This window comes from Schistocerca serialis, chromosome 8 (genome assembly GCF_023864345.2).
Source record: "Schistocerca serialis cubense isolate TAMUIC-IGC-003099 chromosome 8, iqSchSeri2.2, whole genome shotgun sequence".
NCBI classification, from domain to species: domain Eukaryota; kingdom Metazoa; phylum Arthropoda; class Insecta; order Orthoptera; family Acrididae; genus Schistocerca; species Schistocerca serialis.
Window position 1 is genome coordinate 31,889,505 of NC_064645.1, and position 19,621 is coordinate 31,909,125.

The following is a 19,621-nucleotide window of genomic DNA, read 5'->3' on the forward strand; positions in this document are numbered from 1 at the left end:
TTTAACTAAGCATTGAACCATTTTGTGTGACCAAGTACTATTTCAGAAAACTTTTTATCATTGTCACATACAACCATTTACTGCAGCATATCACCGACAACTCTGCAGATTGACTGCCACTACCTGCAGCCTAAACACAGGGCAAACAAACCAGTTCTTGTTTTCTGTGATGTAGTTTTACTTATTCTGACAACTCGACATTGCTGTTACTTGCTAGGCTCATATGCACATATTGCTATCTGGATCAGCTGTAAGTATGTGTAACGTGTTTCGCCTGATATTATTTTGGTTAAGTCACAGTTTCTTTGCAATCTTTCTCAAGTAAATATACTTTAAAGAATAAGAATGCTTCTCTGATACTTGTGTTTCTAAAACACTATACCAAAACTTGGTACCTGCTACCAGTTGCAGTGTAGTGACAACAAAAATTCAATTTTCAATATTTTGTGTAATTATTTACTGAATTTAAAATTTCAAAATGCTGTCATAATCCTCTCTTTAAGAGGTATATTTTTATTTTAAAAGTTTACCACAATAAAACATGTATTCCGGTTAGCGAGTGTATGTCCTTTTTGAGGGCGCATAATTGATGGCACGCAAATACACAGGCTTTATTCATTCGGTACTTGGGAATGAGAACACTCAAGATTTCCAGTAAACTTTACACACAATTTCAAATCTATTGAAACTTTTTCTTGCTGAGACTCCCCACAAAATAATGAAAGGAATGAAGTTTATCATTTACTACATTTTCATTGTTCATGCTGTAAAACTTGACCGTCACATGAAAAACTAGCTTTTGCTCAAAATTGAACACAAACTATCCATTTTATATTCAGTCATTGTTTCATAATAATAGTGCTTAGTTACTTCCAATGAACTTTAAGCATAATTTCAAACCTCTCTCTGCACTTTTTCTTGTGTATATGGTTAAAGCCAAGTATTTAACACATTAACTAATTTGTAAAGTAAAGATGTTTGAAGTTATATTACACATGGGAATTTGATTCTTTAAGGATTTTGTGTGTGTGTGTGTGTGTGTGTGTGTGTGTGTGTGTGTGTGTGCGTTTCTTTATTATTATTATTATTATTATTATTATTGCTGACAGTTGTCCAGTGCACGCTTTTTATATTCTGCTTATCATATGTAATATCCAGTAAAATATCCTTATCTGCTGAATGTGGTCATTTTAAGATGTTACTCTATCAACACAAGTATGTGTGGCTGTAGGTGTATGCTTTCTGTTTGGATGGCAGTGTTTTGCAATACTTTCCTAATGTTCATTTTGCTTGCAAAAAGTGCAGTGTCACTTAACTCATAAAACTGGACTCATACTCATCCACCATAGCATCACTTTCAAAAGTTAGGTGCTTGCATGCCTCAGTAATATTTATGAAGTTTATCAGCCACTGCTCCTGAAACTAGTAGTTTCAGTCACTTTTAAGTCTGTACCCAGAATTCCATTTTATCAATCTTGAAACGTATTTCAGTTCTGAAACCTTTAACACTTACTCTAAAATAGTTCCACTCTGACTTAGTTTACAAAATTTCTTACCTCTCTTTATTCTTTTCACGTAAGTTTCTCAGTTCACTGCTGCTGCCATTTGCATATTTTGAGTCCTTTATGGCTTTACACAGCATTTACTACAGTTCTTGTTCATGTCAAACTCGGAGAAAAAGTGTTAAATCCCTACTTTTTTTGCCCACTGTCACAGTTCACCTGAACTTGCTTGAAACTGTAGGTTTTCCTTTTTGCCACTTATTCCACACACAAACTTCACTTTTCCAAGTTGTGGGACATTCTTCTTTGACACTTGTTTCTCAGAGTCCATGTTAGCCAAGGGGCCGTTCTCCTTGTCTAGACTCCTGTCATCAAAATATAAAACTACCTGTTAGTTCTGAGGGTAGCGTCTCTGAAAAATTGCTGTGATATGAATGCAGTTGACATGCAATTGACACATGCAATTGACCACACTAGAATTGCTTAGTGGATGTGGATAACTTGCAGATAGCTTACAAGGAACCCTTTTGAGTGCAAGATCGCAAGTTCAGTCTTTAGGTAATTTTAAAGTGTTATTTCAACAGTTATTAGCTGCTAATGACTTACCCTGTGCATTAGGAGGGCGGCAGAAAATGAGTGTCCAGGAGGTGCAGGGATCGACCTTCTCTGGGGTGTATGTATTAAACTTCACAAAATGCACATCATCAGCATTCAAAAATATTCAAGACAGACCATTAACTTGTACCATGAGCACTTAAAAAAAAAAATTTGTGCCACAGTGATCACAAAGCTTCGCACCATTGAGATAACACACTTCTCAGGAAAATAGTTTGCTCTAAATTTTTACCTGAAGACCAGGAATCAAGCAAAAGCAAGTTATTTTGACCAGCCATTGACCAGATGCAGTGCTCATACCGTAGCTGTATTTATCCTATGCCCATTTTTCTACTCTTACTTGCTGTGATGTAAATAATTGCTATTGCCCTTGCAAGATGATGCAGACTTGAAAGAACTGTAGGGAGCACAGCATGTCCTACTTCTCACTGTGCAATAAATAAATTGCCATCCAATTTATCATCCAGATTAACAGTCGGTATAATTGTATACGAATGCATTAAGGCATTGATGTTAGTTGATCTTGATACAACTTTCTTGGTACCTATGGTTTCTTTCCTTTCATATGTGTTTCCTCTTCAAACCCCAATTGTACGGAGGTGAAACCAAATCCCTTATTGAACAGTGGGATAAGTTTGTTCTTATCCGCAAATTTTCGGGCCTATTCCAGAGTTTGCTGTGCATCGTCAAGTTGATGCTCTGTTTAAAATTTCGTTACTTTATGTCCTTCAATTCTGTAGCATAATTTCAAGTTATGCAACCATCCATTGCTTCCCTTGAAATCACTGTAATCTATGTCACATGCAATGTGATGTGCATAATGTAGTAGGCAACTATCGTGCATGTATTGTAAATTGTATCGAGCATCCTTGACACGCACAACCTCCAGTTTTTGTATCAAGTGCGCGTTGTCCTACTTCAAATATCTGAAATTTTTCCTATGCACTGCATGGTCAAATTGCTGTGGACTTATTCAAAATCTGTTCATAATTATTTTTTTACTATGCTGTGGATGATCTCCTGTACATAATTGTGTTTAGTACTGGTTCTTCGGACAACGATTGCTCTTTACTGTGTTTCACTTCAGGCGGGATTTGTGGCACCCTGCAGCTGTGGCAGCTGGGTGGCAAAATTCGTAGCATTGCGTATTGTTTTCCGTGCTATGCCTCACAGAAATCCTGGCACCCTGGAGTGGACATCTTGCCTGACCTTGAAATTTCTCACTTTCCTTCTATTTTGTAGCACAAAAAATTGCTTTTTTTTCTTCTGACTGTTGCATTTCCATTCACATATGAAATGTCTCTACCTACAGTATAAAATAATTTGTGCAGCAAGGGAGGGTAAATGACCATATGGGAATTGGGGGCAGATGTTGGTAAGGTCACTACAGCCATTTCCAATTCTTTTCTGCAGTGTGATAATAATGCCTGTACGAAGAAGTGACAGAAAAAAACTGGTAGACACTTTTTTGGCTCTGTTCTGTAAAGATTCCCAGCAGTCTGGGCTGGCAAACAGCATTGAAAATACCGTAACCTCTAGGAAATGACACAGTTTCTTATGAATAGCCTGATACACAGCAAACCTATATTATATAATGATTGATAAATCCTCAGTGTTTCCCTTTCACTTCGCAATGCTAAGTACGCTGTTTAGCAAATGATTATCTCTAGCCATGTTAGAGCCAAGATTGCAGGAGGGAGCAAGTGCGGCTGAGATAGTAATCACTGTGTACATGTTTACCATATTAGAGCAGTGAGCATCACTTTCACTATTTACACAATAACCAATTACAAGTAATAATTCAGATTTACATATCTAGGTTTCAACTAAAACACAGCCTCTGCAGAATATTTTCTGAAGAAAATTCCCTCCAGTACTAGATGTTGCTGACCTGATACTTTTTTCATTGTGTAACACACTGTGGTAGAAGTATATCTTACATTTCTTGTTTAGATTTTGTTTGTTGCACGGATTTAATGGCCATGTGTCTGAGGGTGTGTGAGATATAGAGAGATTACTTTACTTTTTGTGCATTTGTTTTTCTACAATTCCTGTAATGACGTAATTTAGAATTAAAAGTTTTCTGCACTGTATTAATCATTGTGCATTTCAGTTGTCTGGCAGAATATTGTCCGGCAAAATATTGTCTGACAGAATAAACATTCACAGTAACTAGACATAATTGTCAATCTCTAATCTTGTTTACTGTTGCCAAGTTATCTAAGATATAGAAACAACTGAACACTATTCCAATGTGTCTCACATGATCTCAAGATACTTATCACATTTAAAATTTATTACAGTTCGTATTTGTTTAAAAAGGTTTTGTGGTATTATTAATAGAAATTTCCAGTAATATATTTCTGGGAAAGAGCTGCATGAGCATTACCTTAAAAATGAATACATAAGTCTGCTGTGACGCTACATATTTCCAACCCTGAGTCACCGGGCACACATCCATCACAGTTAAATGTGCCCCACAGAGGGAGACAGTAGGTCATTAATTTAATTCTTGCCCTGGGCAGTTGCGTGGTGGGCAGCTGGTGTACGTATCCCGGCTGGGAGGTGCGCCAGCTGTGAACACGAGTGCCGCAGGGCCTCTGCTGTCGGATGGCGCATGGCACCACGTGCGGCTGTGCGCACAGCGGCGCGCGCTCTCACTGCAACTGGATGGGGCGCGGGCAGGCGACGAGCTGGATGCGGCCGGGGTGCACGACTTCCTGGACCCCGATCTGACTGCACTCTCGTTAGGCGGTGCACCGCCACACCTGCTGCCCGGAGCCCCAGGTCGGTCCTCTGTTTCACAGTATGGGAATAATTTGCATTATTTTATGTTGAGATTATTTATGCAGAAAACTGTGTCTTATTCACTTATATTTACAGTATATATCCATGAGGGAGTGACACTCTGAAATTTTTGAAACTGTCTTGTCTGCAAGGTGAATTTCTTGCAAAATGCTGTTGTGGTAAATTTTTGATGCAATTGATTTCTTAAGATAAATTCAGTATTTACAAAATTAGTCACTTTGCAGTTTAGAGCACACTGTTTTTGGTCTACAAAAAGGTTTTAATCTGCCACAATGTTTCATATTCAGTATTGTTTTATAGGTTTATTGTTATGTCTCCTTACCGGGAGACCTATCAAATTTGTGTGGAAAACAGGCAAACTGAATGCAGTACAGCAAGTGAGATATGGGTGTATCATTTGATATAGTCTGCAAATGTCTAGCAGGAGTTATACAAAGTTACTTGGCAGAATACAGATAATCTTTCAGTTGTGACTCTTCGTAGAGCAATCATCAACAGCTGACAATTCAAATTGATCAGCAGAGCTATATGTCCCACATTGTGTGTCTGTAATAATTGATGTGAGCTTGAGTTACAATTAATTATACTGTTTCCGGGGTACAGAGACTTTTCCATCATTTGGCACAGAAAAGATTACGTGTTGCATTTAAATAGGAAGAATGGCTGCGTATTAGTTCAGCACCAAATACTGTGCCAAAAAATCCAACAAATGTTGCACTTAATACAATACTGGAAAACCCTGAGCGGAATACAAACAATGGAAGGAGTGAGGTAAACACTCACAACATTGTTGTGGCATTGAACAGTAGATACGCACATAAACAGGACTGAAAACGTTGCTGAGCTTCTGCTCAGTGCCCTTCTTCATAGGGCACAAGTACAAAACACACAAATAAACGTGTCTACATTATTGTGGATGACTATGTTGTTTTGTCACTGCAACTGAACTGTGGTGAATGAACAGAGAAAGGGAGCAGGAAGGGCTGTCCTTACCACATTATTTTTTATAGATGTTATGCCTATTTTGGAAGTTTTTGTTAACTTCACTTTAAAACTGAATAAACAGTCCATTTCAAAATTTGCCTTCTTGTGAATCACCACGTATCAAACCACTGATCTCTATTTTCGTTTGACTCCAATTTTTTGTCTTATAATAAATCAGACTGCTTTACTTTCTCATGTGTGTCTTATTTTGTTTAATGAGGTACATATTTTTCAGTACATTATGATAAATGGTCCAAACAATGTAGATAACTTTGACACTTATGCATCTACTTTTTTCTGTTTACAACACATCCTAGCTTTGAATTGCTAACTCCTTTGAGAAAAATAATCTTTTAGAATAATTTTTTACTGTTGTGCTCTTTAGTGGCTATTTTACGCTTGTGTTTACATTTATCATTTGACAGAAAAAAATGTAAAACACTAGACCTTTACTGATGATGTTTGTTCATAACAGAAACTTACCAGTGATAAAATATTATGCAAACAGTAGATAAGTTTTTTTCAAGTTTTTTCTTCACCCATAGAGTCTGATGTGCTTTTCTGTCATTGCATGTGTAAGCTTACAGTACTATTCAATGTCTGCTGTGGCCAGAAATATTTACTCTCAAAATTAAGTCTGAGGATTATTATGTAAGAATATCAAACATTTTCAGTATACAGGAAAAATGAATTTATCTAAATAAATGTTTGTTCTTGCTCCATAGATTTTGAGGGTTGCCTGGCCAACTTCACCATCAATGATGAGCTGCAGCCACTTAACGGCTCAGGGAGCATCCTGCCTGATGTTGTGTGGCATGGTGCCGTTACACCCGGCTGCACGGGGCCTGCCGGCCTCGCCGCCACCGCCACTCCCGACCCACTCAGCATCGGCATCACGCTCGTCATCGTATTCTTCGTTGTACTGCTTGTCGCTATTCTCGTCAGCTTTGTTGTGTTCCGGCTTCGGCGCCAGAAAAAGGAGAAAGGTGGTGGTGTGAGTGGTGGTGGCATTGTGGGCAAACAGAACGGCGGTGCAACGTTAGTATCGGGAGGTGGTGGACCCGGAGGAGGGGGTAACGATGGCAGTGGTGGTGGATGTGGTGTGCTAGGTGGACGTGGATTGTCTGCAGCGGAAACTGCTGCCTTTCTTGGTGAAACGGGTGAGGTGCTTAGGCCACATCACCTCGTCGGACCTGAGCTTATTGCCAAGAAATACAAGGTGAGCTTACAATTTTAGTGTCTTGTAAGAAGATGCATGTTCTTTTGATAGTGTCTTTCATGATACATTGTTAGCTGTTTCAAGTGGAAGATATACTTTGTTAGTGCTCCACAACTTTTACTGTTTTTAAGGGAATAACTGGTGATATAGTGTTCGTTTTTGGCGCACTTGCATAGAAAGTGTAATTTGATCACCTAAGTGCAAAAATCCATGCACCTGACATGTTTACCTACCTGTGTAAGTTGACTATAAACATTGTAGGAAAGGATAGATTGCTACTTACAATAAAGATAACATGCTAATTAGCAGACAGGCAGAATTAAAAGACACTTATCATAAGCTTCCAGCCAAAGCCTTCGTTGAAAAAAGAGAAACTCACACCATTCATTCACACGAGCAAGCACACCTCACACACACATGACCACCAACTCCTGCAGTTTGGGTGGTTGTCGTTACAGTAAGTAGCGCTCTACCTTTTCCTACAGTGTTTTTATTCCTACCTGGAATTCCAATTACATAAGCTGTCTGCTGCCTTTCCCTTTGTGTGTAAACAATACCAAGTGTGTCACATAAATTCATTTTGAAATTCTAAACTATAATATTTCACATACAAATTAAACATGCTATCTGTGTCATTTCCTCTCTATCTTCCATAATTATATCAAAGTACTTCATCATAATCCTCCGGAACAGTTATCCTCATGTGGCAGAATCTGCTTGGAAGACAAGCCTTTCCCTCTTTGTGTTCTTCCCACTACCTCCCCCCTCTTTCTCGCCACTCTGGCCCAATCTTCTCTTTTCTTCTGGATGCTCCCATCCAGTCCTTACAGCCACTTGTCCCATGGCCCCTGCCCTCCATCATCATCTGCTTCTTGCTAGTTATACTCATTTCCTCCGTTCTCTTCAATTGCCCATACAATATTAGTCTTCTTTTCTTTACTTCTCTTTAAGCAGTTCCTCAAGTGTTGTCTCCCTAACCATTTCATTTCTCATATTTTTCCATTTTAGTTGCACCTATCTGACTTCTGAAAAACTTCATCTGTAGGTCTATCTTTTTGTTATGACCATCTCAAACATCTTTGCATTAAATTTTAGGCCATGTTCTTGCACAACTTCATCCCAAACATCTTCATTGTTCGCAAATATAAAACGAATTGTCAGCAAAAATGATTGCTGACATTCTGTTTCCAATCTCTCTTGACACTTGTCATTATATCATCCGCCACCATTATGAAAAGTAATGGAGGTAGTGTACCAAAACATTTGTGTGTCATTTTATATTGTGTATTTTTTGATATTTATGAATAGTGTACAAAACTCGTACTATATCATCATTTGCAAAACTACATTTATGCTCTCAAAACAGTTTTGGTCCTAATATCCACTTTTAGAAAAACATTCCTCCTAATTTCATTGCATATCTGTGAGTTTAGTAATATAGTCATTAGAAGTTTTAGATGTTTATTATTCTTCTGTGTGATGTGTTTCTTAAGAAATCATTGTTTCTGAGCTCAGTTGTGTATTCTACAAATTTAGGCAGCAATGTCTTGTTCAGAAATTGATTTCCCCTTATTTTTGATGTAGATGTTTAGGGATTACTGCAAAATTTCCACCTTTTTGTGCTTGTTGACAATTTTTTTCTAAGAAAATGTTTGAAAGTTTACAATAATGCCATAAGCAGCTCTTATGAAGTTGACTGCTGTGACATAATATAGCATTCTCTCTATATTATTACTGCCATGTCATGTTCCAGTTAGTTTTCCTCTTCAACAGCAGTTCACATTGTAGGCATTTGTCATTAATTTTTGCTATTTTTTGAGGTTGTTATGGGTATATTCTGTTAGTTAACATACACTTGAGAAAACAAATTAATCAATTAGCTCCAGGCAGTCACTAAATTTTATCCCAGGTTGTTCTTTTCGTAGAACACAAACCAATCTCTTAGGTATTGTAGCATCCGTTCTTCAAGGGAACTTGTAATCTCAAATAGCCATTGTAGTGGGTTGATGGCAGCACGCCTATTTCTTATAATAACAATAGCTAAAATAGCCTCAGACTGCGAAGATGATTTTATAACTTTTACGATCAATTCCGAGACTTCAGGACGTGTCTTTAGACGTACCTTTGAGCACATCTAAATTATGTTAATTACTAACTTCTCAGGTCGCAGCAGGCTGTCAACCAAATTGCAAGTGCACATGCTCACGTCCACAACACCACATGAAATGACTCCAAATCCTTTTTGCGTTATAAACAGACTATGAGATTAAAAGAGAATCAGTGAAGTTCAAGTTATTTATTTTCTATTTAAAAGAATATTTGCACCAGTCACATAGCAGACCCACTGTGAAGACTGTTATCGAGCATGAGGTGTGCTAGTTGCTGTTTGTAAACAGTTGGAAACTGTCCTGACTGCCATCAAGTGATGGGAAGCTGCTGTTACAAGAGTCACATACGGGAGGTACTAAAAGTACCTCAAGTACTATCCTGTCCTGTTTATACGGTTCTTTCCAGTTCCATCCCCCTCACCAACAGGTTTCAAGTTCTGCCTCATTCTAAAACTGAAACTGAGCCAGTTTTACCTGCTGTTAGCCATGTCAAGAAGAAGTAGAGTCAAATGGATTGGAATGTATCACATTGTGAACATGGGGGGTAATGGCAGCAAGAAAATGGAATGATCATCATGATCTACTCAGAGCATATTCCTGGGGACCTCGTTCATGTGCACAGAAGAGGCTGCACAGAAGCCATTACGGGAACAGTTTGCAGTTAGCTGCACATTATGGTACACGTTGTAACTAACAGTGTCAGTCATCTGGGCTGTGAAATCGTACTCAGATGATTCCAGCAACTGTCAGAGAAGGTTGAGAAGATCGATCTTACTTGTGGATTATGAGTCAACAACAAAATCCAATGATGAAAAATCCAGGATGGAATGGTGAGAATATGATGAAAAGGATACTACTCACCATACAGTAGAGATATTGAGTTGCAGACAGACACAACAAGAAGACTGCTAGAAAAGTAAGCTTATACCCAGAAAGCCTCCTTCAGAAGTAGACAAAACAGACACACATACGACTACTGTCTCAAGCTGCTGAGACTAAACTGAGAACAACTATCAACTGTGCATGATGGGAGAAGTAGTCTGGATGGTGGAGGTAAGGAGGAGGCTGGGACAAGATGGGAGGGGGGAGGAATAGCAGGGTAGGGGTGAGGGACAGTAAAATGTTGCTTGTGGGAGCATACAGGAATGAATTGGGGAGAGGATAGGACAACTAGGTGCCGTCAGGATGTTAGATGGAGGGCAAGGGGATGGAGGAGGGAGCAAAAAAAGAAGAGATTAAAATGACTGGGTGCATTGGTGGAACAGGAGACTGTGAACTGCTGGAGTGGGAACAGGGAAGGGGATAGGTGGGTGAAGGACAAAGGTTGAGGCCAGGGTGTTGCGGGAACATAGAATGCATTGCAGGAAGCCTCTTTTGCAATTTAGAAAAGTCGAAACTCTGGCAGAGTATGTAATTCAGTTGTTCCAGTCCTGAATGGTGGTCATGTTCACTACACACCTGTCTATTCCACCAATGCAGCCACAGTCATTTTACTGTTTTCCTCCCCTTCGCCTCTCCATCTATTGTCCAGACTGCACCTAGCTGCCCACCCCACCCTTGTATGCTCCCACAAGCAGGACTCCTACACTGTTATCCCTTCCCCTGCCCCAGCCTCCACCTTAGCCCCACTGCCCAGATTGCTTCTCCCATCATGTGCAGTTGCTCGTAGTCTGGCCTCGGCAGCCACAGACAGTGGCCATTTGTGAGTAAGTTGCGTTTGCATGAATATGTGTGTGTGTGTGTGTGTGTGTGTGTGTGTGTGTGTGTGTGTGTGTGTGTGTGTGCGTCTTTTGTCTTCTTCATAAGAAGACATTTTGGCCACAATCTTACTTGTTTAGAAGCCTTTTTGTTGTACCTGTCTGTGACTCAACATCTCCAGTATATGGTGAGTAGCACTGTATCCCTTTCATAATATTATGAGTCAATGGTTTAGTCAATATATCAGCAGTTTGATTTGAATTCTCATTACATTTTGGTTTGAAAATCTTTCCAATGTTTTGTTGAATGAACTTGGTTCCATTATTAATATTCTCCTTGCCTTGTGTTGTTTGTGCATAGTTAAGTATTTTCAACATAGATATGGGAGCTTATTGTCTATACACAGCTTTGCCAGTTGATTCAGGCCTTAATTTTGAAGTTTTTCTTCAAAGAGTTTTACACAACATGTATTGTCAATGAAAGAGAGAGGAGCTCGGTACTCTGCTTCAGCTGTCAAAATAACCATAAGGCATTGCATTTGAGCATACAAAACAGTGGGTCTGCCCCATGAGAGGAGAACTCCGCTGGTTGAACATTGAAGGAGGATATCACCTCCACAGTCAGAATCAGCATAGGCAATTAGTGTAAAGCCTCTGTCAGTGAACATATCAGACTTCATAGATCCTTTTAGGTACTGAAAAATACATTTCATCATTGTCCAGTGACTCACCATTGGTTTTACAATATCTGCTTACATAACAGCGAAACTGGTATCCAAGCAACATAATATTGTGAGGTACAAATAGATTCCCTGTATTTCTCAATAGGGTTCTGTTGTCTCCAGTGAGAGAGGGCTCACAAAATTTTGCTTACTTGTCACTATTCTACATTCTGTATGTGTAGCTAGTAGATTTCAACTGTCAAATTTAAAAGGTCATAGGATTTTCTCTGCTTGTTTTGATTTAAAAAAAAAAAAATCCCATGAACTTATTTTAATTTCCATGCTAAGATATGGCATTAGATCCTGAAATATCCTGTCAAATGTAATTTCAGTCTAACAGTTCAACTCGTTCACTTCAAATAACTAACACATCATCAACAAGCAGTGCTATGATGATGTTTTTGTCTTCATTAAATTAGGTGTGAAGGTCATCAGTTTTTCAAATCCCAATGTCATCAGAAAATTCGAGAATTTCTCATTCAATTTCTGTGGAGCTTGTTTTAGGCCATACAAACTCTTCTCTGCTGTACAAATTTTATTTGCACCATCATTGAATCTGACAGGCCAGACAAACACTTCTTTGGCTTACAAACTTTGTTTGCACCATCATTTAATCTGTCAGAATGATTTGCCTGAGTCTCTTCTTGCAGATCAGTTTATAAAAATGCTAACTTAACATCAAAAGTTGTTATTTTCATTTGTGGCTGCAAGACTATGAAGCAGTCTAATTATTTCAGAAAATGCCACAGCGACAAAAGTTTCTGAATACTCTATCCATTTCAGTTACTTGAAACCCATTGCATCTTGTCTTGCTTTATAATTTTCGTCTTGCTGCTCCCACAATACTCAGTGACAAATTAAATGTTTTCCATTCTTTGGGAGTTTTATAGGACTCAAGGTTTTCAATTTTATTTGAGATTCGAATGCATCAGATATTTCTTTGTACCAGTTTTTGACTTTGCCTTCAACTTCTGACGTGCCAGACTTTTTGACATTACTGAGTTGCACATGATCAATTTCATAGTCTGTGAGTCTCACAGGCACCCAATTTTATCAGTCACATAGTTTCAGTGGTGAGACTATTTTGAAGTATGTAATCAGATTATATGGTATGATCTTCAGTTGTACCATTGAGGAAATCATCGTACTTGCTGATTTCATTCTTGGTGCCTCTTATGAAAGTCTTGACTTTGGTATATCCTCTTTATCTATGATTCTTTAATAAAAAATGATGTTATCAGAGACAACAGTGTATACTTCATCAGCGGGAATACAAATCATACCTGGAAAGTTTTCTTTTATTTCTTTTTAGTCTTTATTTGGTTTTGATGTTCAGTTAAAACATAGCAATCACACCCAAAATATCTCAAATTAGTAAGCTCCATTGTACAACCAAGTCTCAGTCCAGCCAGGCTTCTTCCTTTTATTGAACTCATTCCTGCATGTTTTAGTGTAAAGACTGCATATTTTATTTCTTCAGGGCACAGATTCTCATTCTGGTTCCATACACATGTAAAAAACTTCAAGTTTGTCCGTAAGTCATTTAGTGTAAGAATTCTGGCTTTTGGTCCCATTGTTTGACTTTAAACATTTGACTTTCTCCCCAAACTGATTTTCAACTATTTTTCATGAATGTTTCTAATTTACAAACAGTTCATCTCTCATCTTCAGAAAAGATGGGAACAGTCATCTTCAAACAACAAAAAATAACTTGCTTAAGGACATGAGATTCATTCCACACAAGTTGACTTGAGTTATATGAGAGTGAAATGATAATTAAACCGACACCCTAGCTGCAAACAGGCGTTTTGAGAGCATAAATCATATATAGTTTTATGAGAGTATATTTAGTATGTGTCATGTTTGTTGGATGAGATGTAGGTGTGTGTGTGTGTGTGTGTGTGTGTGTGTGTGTGTGTGTGTGTGTATGTTTGTGTGTGTGTGTGTCCTTTTTTTTCACTCTCTGATATAAGTGACATTTTCATGTGCTAACTTTTCATACCATATTTTATTTGAAATTTCTGTCTTAATTTTGTTAGCCATTTCCTGGATTTGAGAAAGTGTATTATAGTTTGTATTTGATACACATAAAACAATTTTTGCTTTCGGTCAAAAGCCTGTAATTCAGTCTCTCCAAATCCAATTCTTGTAATCCAGCAACATCGCCAGTCAGCACTTTCATAGAGATCGCACAAAGTAATGTGCACCTGTGCAGCAATATGTTCTGATTCTCATCGCTGGGCGAGTCTGACTCTCTGTTTCAAAAGGACGGCCATTTTAGTTTGCTGTCGCCTGCTGAGGTGTATGCCTCAGCTTTAGAAATGGCCATCTCAGCTGTTTGTGTGCTGATTCTGTTACTCAGTACTCTAGTCAGAGGCTACTTAGTTGTTGAATTATCGCTCCTACTGTCATGACCTGCTAACCTTTTCACTGCTACAGGTGTGCTCTCTGCATTTCGTGTTGAGGGCGGCTTTTGTTATATCTGTACTGTTCGTCAAATGCTGGTGCCTGTGCTGAGACACAGCTTTACAACCCTTATGAAACGCTTACCAACATAGTTTTTGAAAACTGTTTGGTGAAAAAAATTGGTTTTTTCACGTGAACAGCCTGTTATCTTCACTCAATAAAAACTGAATTTCATTTTGTTATACATCATACATACTGCAGTGCACCAGATTAAGTAAAACGTTGCACACAATTTTAAAGATTTTGCAGAGGTAGAAACGCATTGTGTAAACTTCGTGTACAGTCGATTTTAGCACTTACATTGTGTGGAATGAAATGCAGATAAGCTATATAAATTTCTCTTAAAATTGAGAGCATAAATCATATCTTTTTTCGATACATATCTGACAGACATGAATGGGTGCGTCACACACAACCATTCTTGTCCTTGTGCACTGCAAATCATGGTCATCAAAGTTCATAAAGGATTCAAGGTACTGAAATGAGGTTTTTTGCAAATGATGGCACTGAAATTATTGGGTTTCATACCTGACAGACAGTTGCGCACAATGTGCCCATTCACATGCTTGCACAATGCGCTTCGTGGTCTTAACAATCATCACATCTCAAAAACATTTCAAGATATCTAAATGGATTTTTTTGCAAGTGATAGCACACATGGAGGCCCATATGTTGTACGATAAATACTCGAAACTCTTTTATTCACCGAAGCATGGGAGTAACTTGTCATAGCAGTAAGAGGTTGGTGGCTCAGGATGCATACAGATGTCCATAATACCGTAGGAGAACTCAAGTGGGACCTGGGGAAATGGCATGTTCACCGTGGAGCAGCAGCAGGAAGGGCTTCGATCCAACCCTTTGATTAAGCGTGGCAAGCAAATCAGTTAATAACCATGCCAACCCTGCACACATGCATGACAAAGGCAGAAGAATAGAAGAAGAAGAAGGAGGAGGAGGAGGAGGAGAATGTCTCACCAGCATTGCATCATGTCTGGCTCCATAAGGTCACAATATAGACAGGAAGTATTAGATGCCCCAGGGCTCACTGTTAGGTCCTTTTGTCGTTGCCTTGTGTGTAAATGATATGTTGTCAGTTTTGTCCTACTGTAAATACATACATAGATGACCTTCAGTAATATCAAAGTGCAAAACTGATAAACTTGAAGACAGCTGTCGAGAATTTCAGTATTGAACTTTTTGCGCTATCAAAATCGGCACGTAATATATGGTCATCCCAAACACAGGTAGTCCTGGTTAACCATCTAGTCTCATTACCCCAAAATTTTGGGAATCCTCACCATCTTTAATATTAAGTGGGACAAACATCAATTTCTCTTCCTTGGCAAGGAGCCTGAAAGTAATAATAAATGAAAAGATTACCTGGGTTGACCACAATTGCAGTATGCAAGATAGCATCAGCATCTTCCGTACCCTCCAAAAATATAAAAAAAAATTCCCTTTAGATCTGAAAAAGAAATTTGTACAAATGCTTATACTTACAATTGTTGATTATGGAGATGTTATCCTGCAAGCTACAGACGTATGTATAGGACAAAGAAGAGAAATTTGTTAACATCCAGTATAGATGTAAGTGTCAGGAAGTTGTTTCTGAAAGTATTTGTATGGAGTGTAGCCATGTATGGAAGTGAAACATGGATGACAAATAGTTTAGACAAGAAGAGAATAGAAGTTTTCGAAATGTGGTGCTACAGAAGAATGCTGAAGACAGATGGGTAGTTCACACAACTAATGAGGAGGTATTGAACAGAATTCGGGAGAAGAGGAGTTTGTGGCACAACTTGACAAGAAAAAGGGACCGGTTGGTAGGACATGTTCCGAGGCATCAAGGGATCACAAATTTAGCATTGGAGGGCAGCGTGGAGGGTAAAAATCGTAGAGGGAGACCAAGAGATGAATACACTAAGCAGATTCAGAAGGATGTAGGTTGCACTAAGTACTGGGAGATGAAGAAACTTGCACAGGATAGGGTAGCATGGAGAGCTGCATCAAACCAGTCTCAGGACTGAAGACCACAACAACAACAACATCCTGCAAGGTTGTTATCCGGATAACACATGATGCCTGGAACTGTTGATGAATGCCTGCATTCGATATACAAGGTGATTCAGGAGGAATGTTGCACCTCCTACAAGAGGTGTGGGAATACTCCAACAGATGGTAGCACTGTGATGTCACACCGAGGCAACAGCTGCAAACATGCTCAGGGTTGGAGCAGTGAGCGGTTGTGAGGCCATGTGGGTATCGTGCCTGAGTTTTGTTCAGTTGAGCAAGTTCGAAGTGCATTGTTTCTGTGAATACCAACATGCTGCATAATTTAACCCATGCAGAATTTGCATAAATTTTCTTTGCATAGGGGTACTGCAGTGGCAGTGCCCATGCGGGTGTGACTTAATACCAGAGATCGATGAACTCCCTATGTGAGGGAATTTCCCAGGGTTTTTTCAAACATTACATGACTCTGGCACGCTACCCAGTGTACACATAACATCAGAACATGAGGCTGTCCAGTCAGTTGAGGAAACAGATGACATTATTGCAATGGTACAACAGAGTCCCACCGCCAGTGCATGGCGTATTAGCCGTCACCTCGATATTCCACAGATGTGAGTGCGGCATAAGTTACATTCTGAATGCTTGTAGTCATTCCATGTGCAACCCATGCAACATCTGCATCCACGTGACTCAGTAAGTGGACAACGATTTTGTTAATGGTTGGCTGTACACAGAGACATTTACACGCAATGGTGTCATGAACACCCATAGTTCTAATAGTTCTAACACTAGGGAAACAAGATTCCAAGTTAGGTTCTCAGTGGACATCTGGTGTGTTATGATTGATGACCTGGTGATAGGGCTTGAGTTTCTGCCAAATCACATGACACCCACAGCAAATGTGCATTTCCTGATAAAAGACTTACCTGCACTTTCGGAAGATGTGACATTTGAGTAACGATGGCAAATGTACAGGCAATCACCAATTCACTATACCAGGCAAGTATCCCAGTGTCTGTATAACACATATCCTCAACAGTGGATTGGCCATGCCAAACCCACTAACTGACCAGCCAGATTATGACTTCTGTTCATGGGGCTGGTTAAAGGGGGATATGTACGTTACGAAGGTGGATACACATGAAGAAATTGTCGCTCGCTTCACTGATGCTGTTCCCCATATTAAAGCCCACTGAGATAATGTTCGATGTGCAACACAGTATACTCTCCAATGCATTGACGAGTGCATCAAGGTGGGTGGTGGACTTTTTGAACACCTCTTGTAGGATGATCAGTCATCTGTCTCACCATTATTCTGTCCACTACAGCACTTACACAGTATTTCAGTAAATAGTATTCACACTTATCTTCATATTCATTCATTGATGTGTTTAGTCTTCAATTTGCTCCAGTTCCAAAACAATCAGAAAACTGACACACGTTCATAGGACTTTTTTCGTTTATTTTCACATGCAGAATCGCCTCACAAATTATGTGACATTCCTCCTGATTCACCCTGTATCTGTGATGTTCAACTCTTTGACCATATTCATCATACCTATCCAGGTAAGTGCAGACAAGCGCAGAGATTTTCATACATTGTATCTCTTCTATTTCCATATCAATGTACACTGCCCCTCATTCTCTCCTCAACCTGATTGCTCTGGTATGAAAAATACAGCAGAAACACTCATTCCCATCAGAGCAAAGTCTTTTCTGCCCCATTCCATCTCTCAGCTGCTTTCTTGAAGTCCCTTTAAGTGCCGAGAACCTGACTCTGGAATGACCTCCCTTATTCTATTAAAGAACTGAACAACATATCCAGCATTATTAAAGCATCATTAATTTCTGCCTTTGTCCTTGTATTCATTCATTAGGCCATCGCATCATATGAGGCTTGACTAAAAAGTATCCAACCTTTGGCCAGAAAAAAATATTTCGAATACCTGATGGGGTTGGGACCCTAATCCCCTTCAAAGTAGGCCCCTTGTGCTTGCACACACTTAGCCCACCAACCCTTTCACTGCTGGAAACACCTCTGGAAGTCTTCTATTGAAATGGTGTTCAGCTCCGTCGTCGTGTTGCGCATTATCTCTTCTCTACTCTCAAAATGGGATCCTTTCAGAAGCGTCTTCAATTTTGGAAACAACCAGAAGTCACAAGGTGTCTGGAAGTACGGAGGTTGGTGAATAGCTGTAATTCCACGTTTGGCCGAGAAATTTTGGATCAAGTGGGATGAATGGGGCGGGTGTGTTGTCGTGATGCAGTTGCGAGTTTTTTGCCGTCCACATGTCTGGTCTTTTGCGCCGAACTGCTTCACGAAGTCGCCGGAGAAAATCCTTATAGTACTCCTTTGTCACTGTTTGTCCTTCTGGTGCATATTCGTGATGCACAATTCCACAGGCATCAACAAAGACAGTCAGCATCAACTTGGTTTGCTTTGCACCTGCCGCACTTTCTTCGGTGTTGGAGACTCTGTATGCTTCCATTGTGATGACTGTCTGTTTGTTTCTCGGCCGTACACCCGTGACACATCTCCAGTTTTCACAGTGTTCAGAAACCCACGATCAGTGTTAATGGTGTCCAGAAGGTCCTCTGCAACGTCAAAACAGAGGTCTTGGGCACAAATTTCACAGCCACTCAGTGCATCTTCAGATCATCATGCAAAATTGCATGTACATAATCTTTACTCACTCCAACCTACTAGGCAATCTCCTGCATGGTCAAACGACGATCTGCCGTTACCAAATTTTGCACCCTGTCAACAACAGCTGCACTCTGAGCAGTTTGGGGCCTGCCAGAACACTGGTCACTCTCTGCTGACGTGCAGCCATTTTTGAATCAGTTGAACTACTCCTTAATTTGTGTTACACACATTGCATCTTTTCCAAACACAATCTTACAAATTGTTTCGTTTTGAGAATCACCAAGCTTTTGACAAAATTTGACACAGTATCTTTGCTCAACATGTTCAGTCATCTTGAGAGAATCGGTAATCCGACGAACACGTTGTGTAGCACTTCACTCAGCGACTGACAGGCAGTGACTGATGTGCTGGAAGGCGGGGACAAAATTCACACATGTGCATAAAAGTCTCTTCCTTTACTGTGTACGGTGGCACTGCACTATCATCTCTATTTTGCAAGGGAAAATCAAAGGTCATATACTTCTTAAACAGACCTCGTATGTTATCGTATTTCCTGATGACACAAAAAGAGCCATGCTGTTAAAAGTTTTTTGACATCTTCTGTCAGTCCCATCTGGTGAGGGCTCCATACAGTGCAACAATGGTTTGGAGGAGGAAGGACAAGCTTGGTAGCCCCACAAGTTGCTCATTTGCCTGTGCTCTTACCTGGTGCAGTCTACCTAAATTTCTTTCTCTCTGAACTCACTATGTTAGAAAATATCACTTTTGTACACCTAGAATACATTTTGTATCTGTCACTTTCACTGTTATTATTATTGTTATTATTATTATTATCATCTC

At 39.5% G+C, this 19,621-nt stretch overlaps 1 protein-coding gene across 1 annotated transcript in view; it reads left to right on the top strand.

Moving 5' to 3' along the window:
• LOC126416156 (cadherin-related tumor suppressor-like) overlaps nt 1-19,621 on the top strand; it is a 292,823-nt gene that overhangs the window by 231,331 nt on the left and 41,871 nt on the right. The window contains exons 22-23 of the mRNA XM_050083710.1: nt 4,643-4,904; nt 6,635-7,128. Of these exons, the coding sequence (XP_049939667.1) occupies nt 4,643-4,904; nt 6,635-7,128 (756 nt within the window). The remainder of the gene's footprint in view (nt 1-4,642; nt 4,905-6,634; nt 7,129-19,621) is intronic.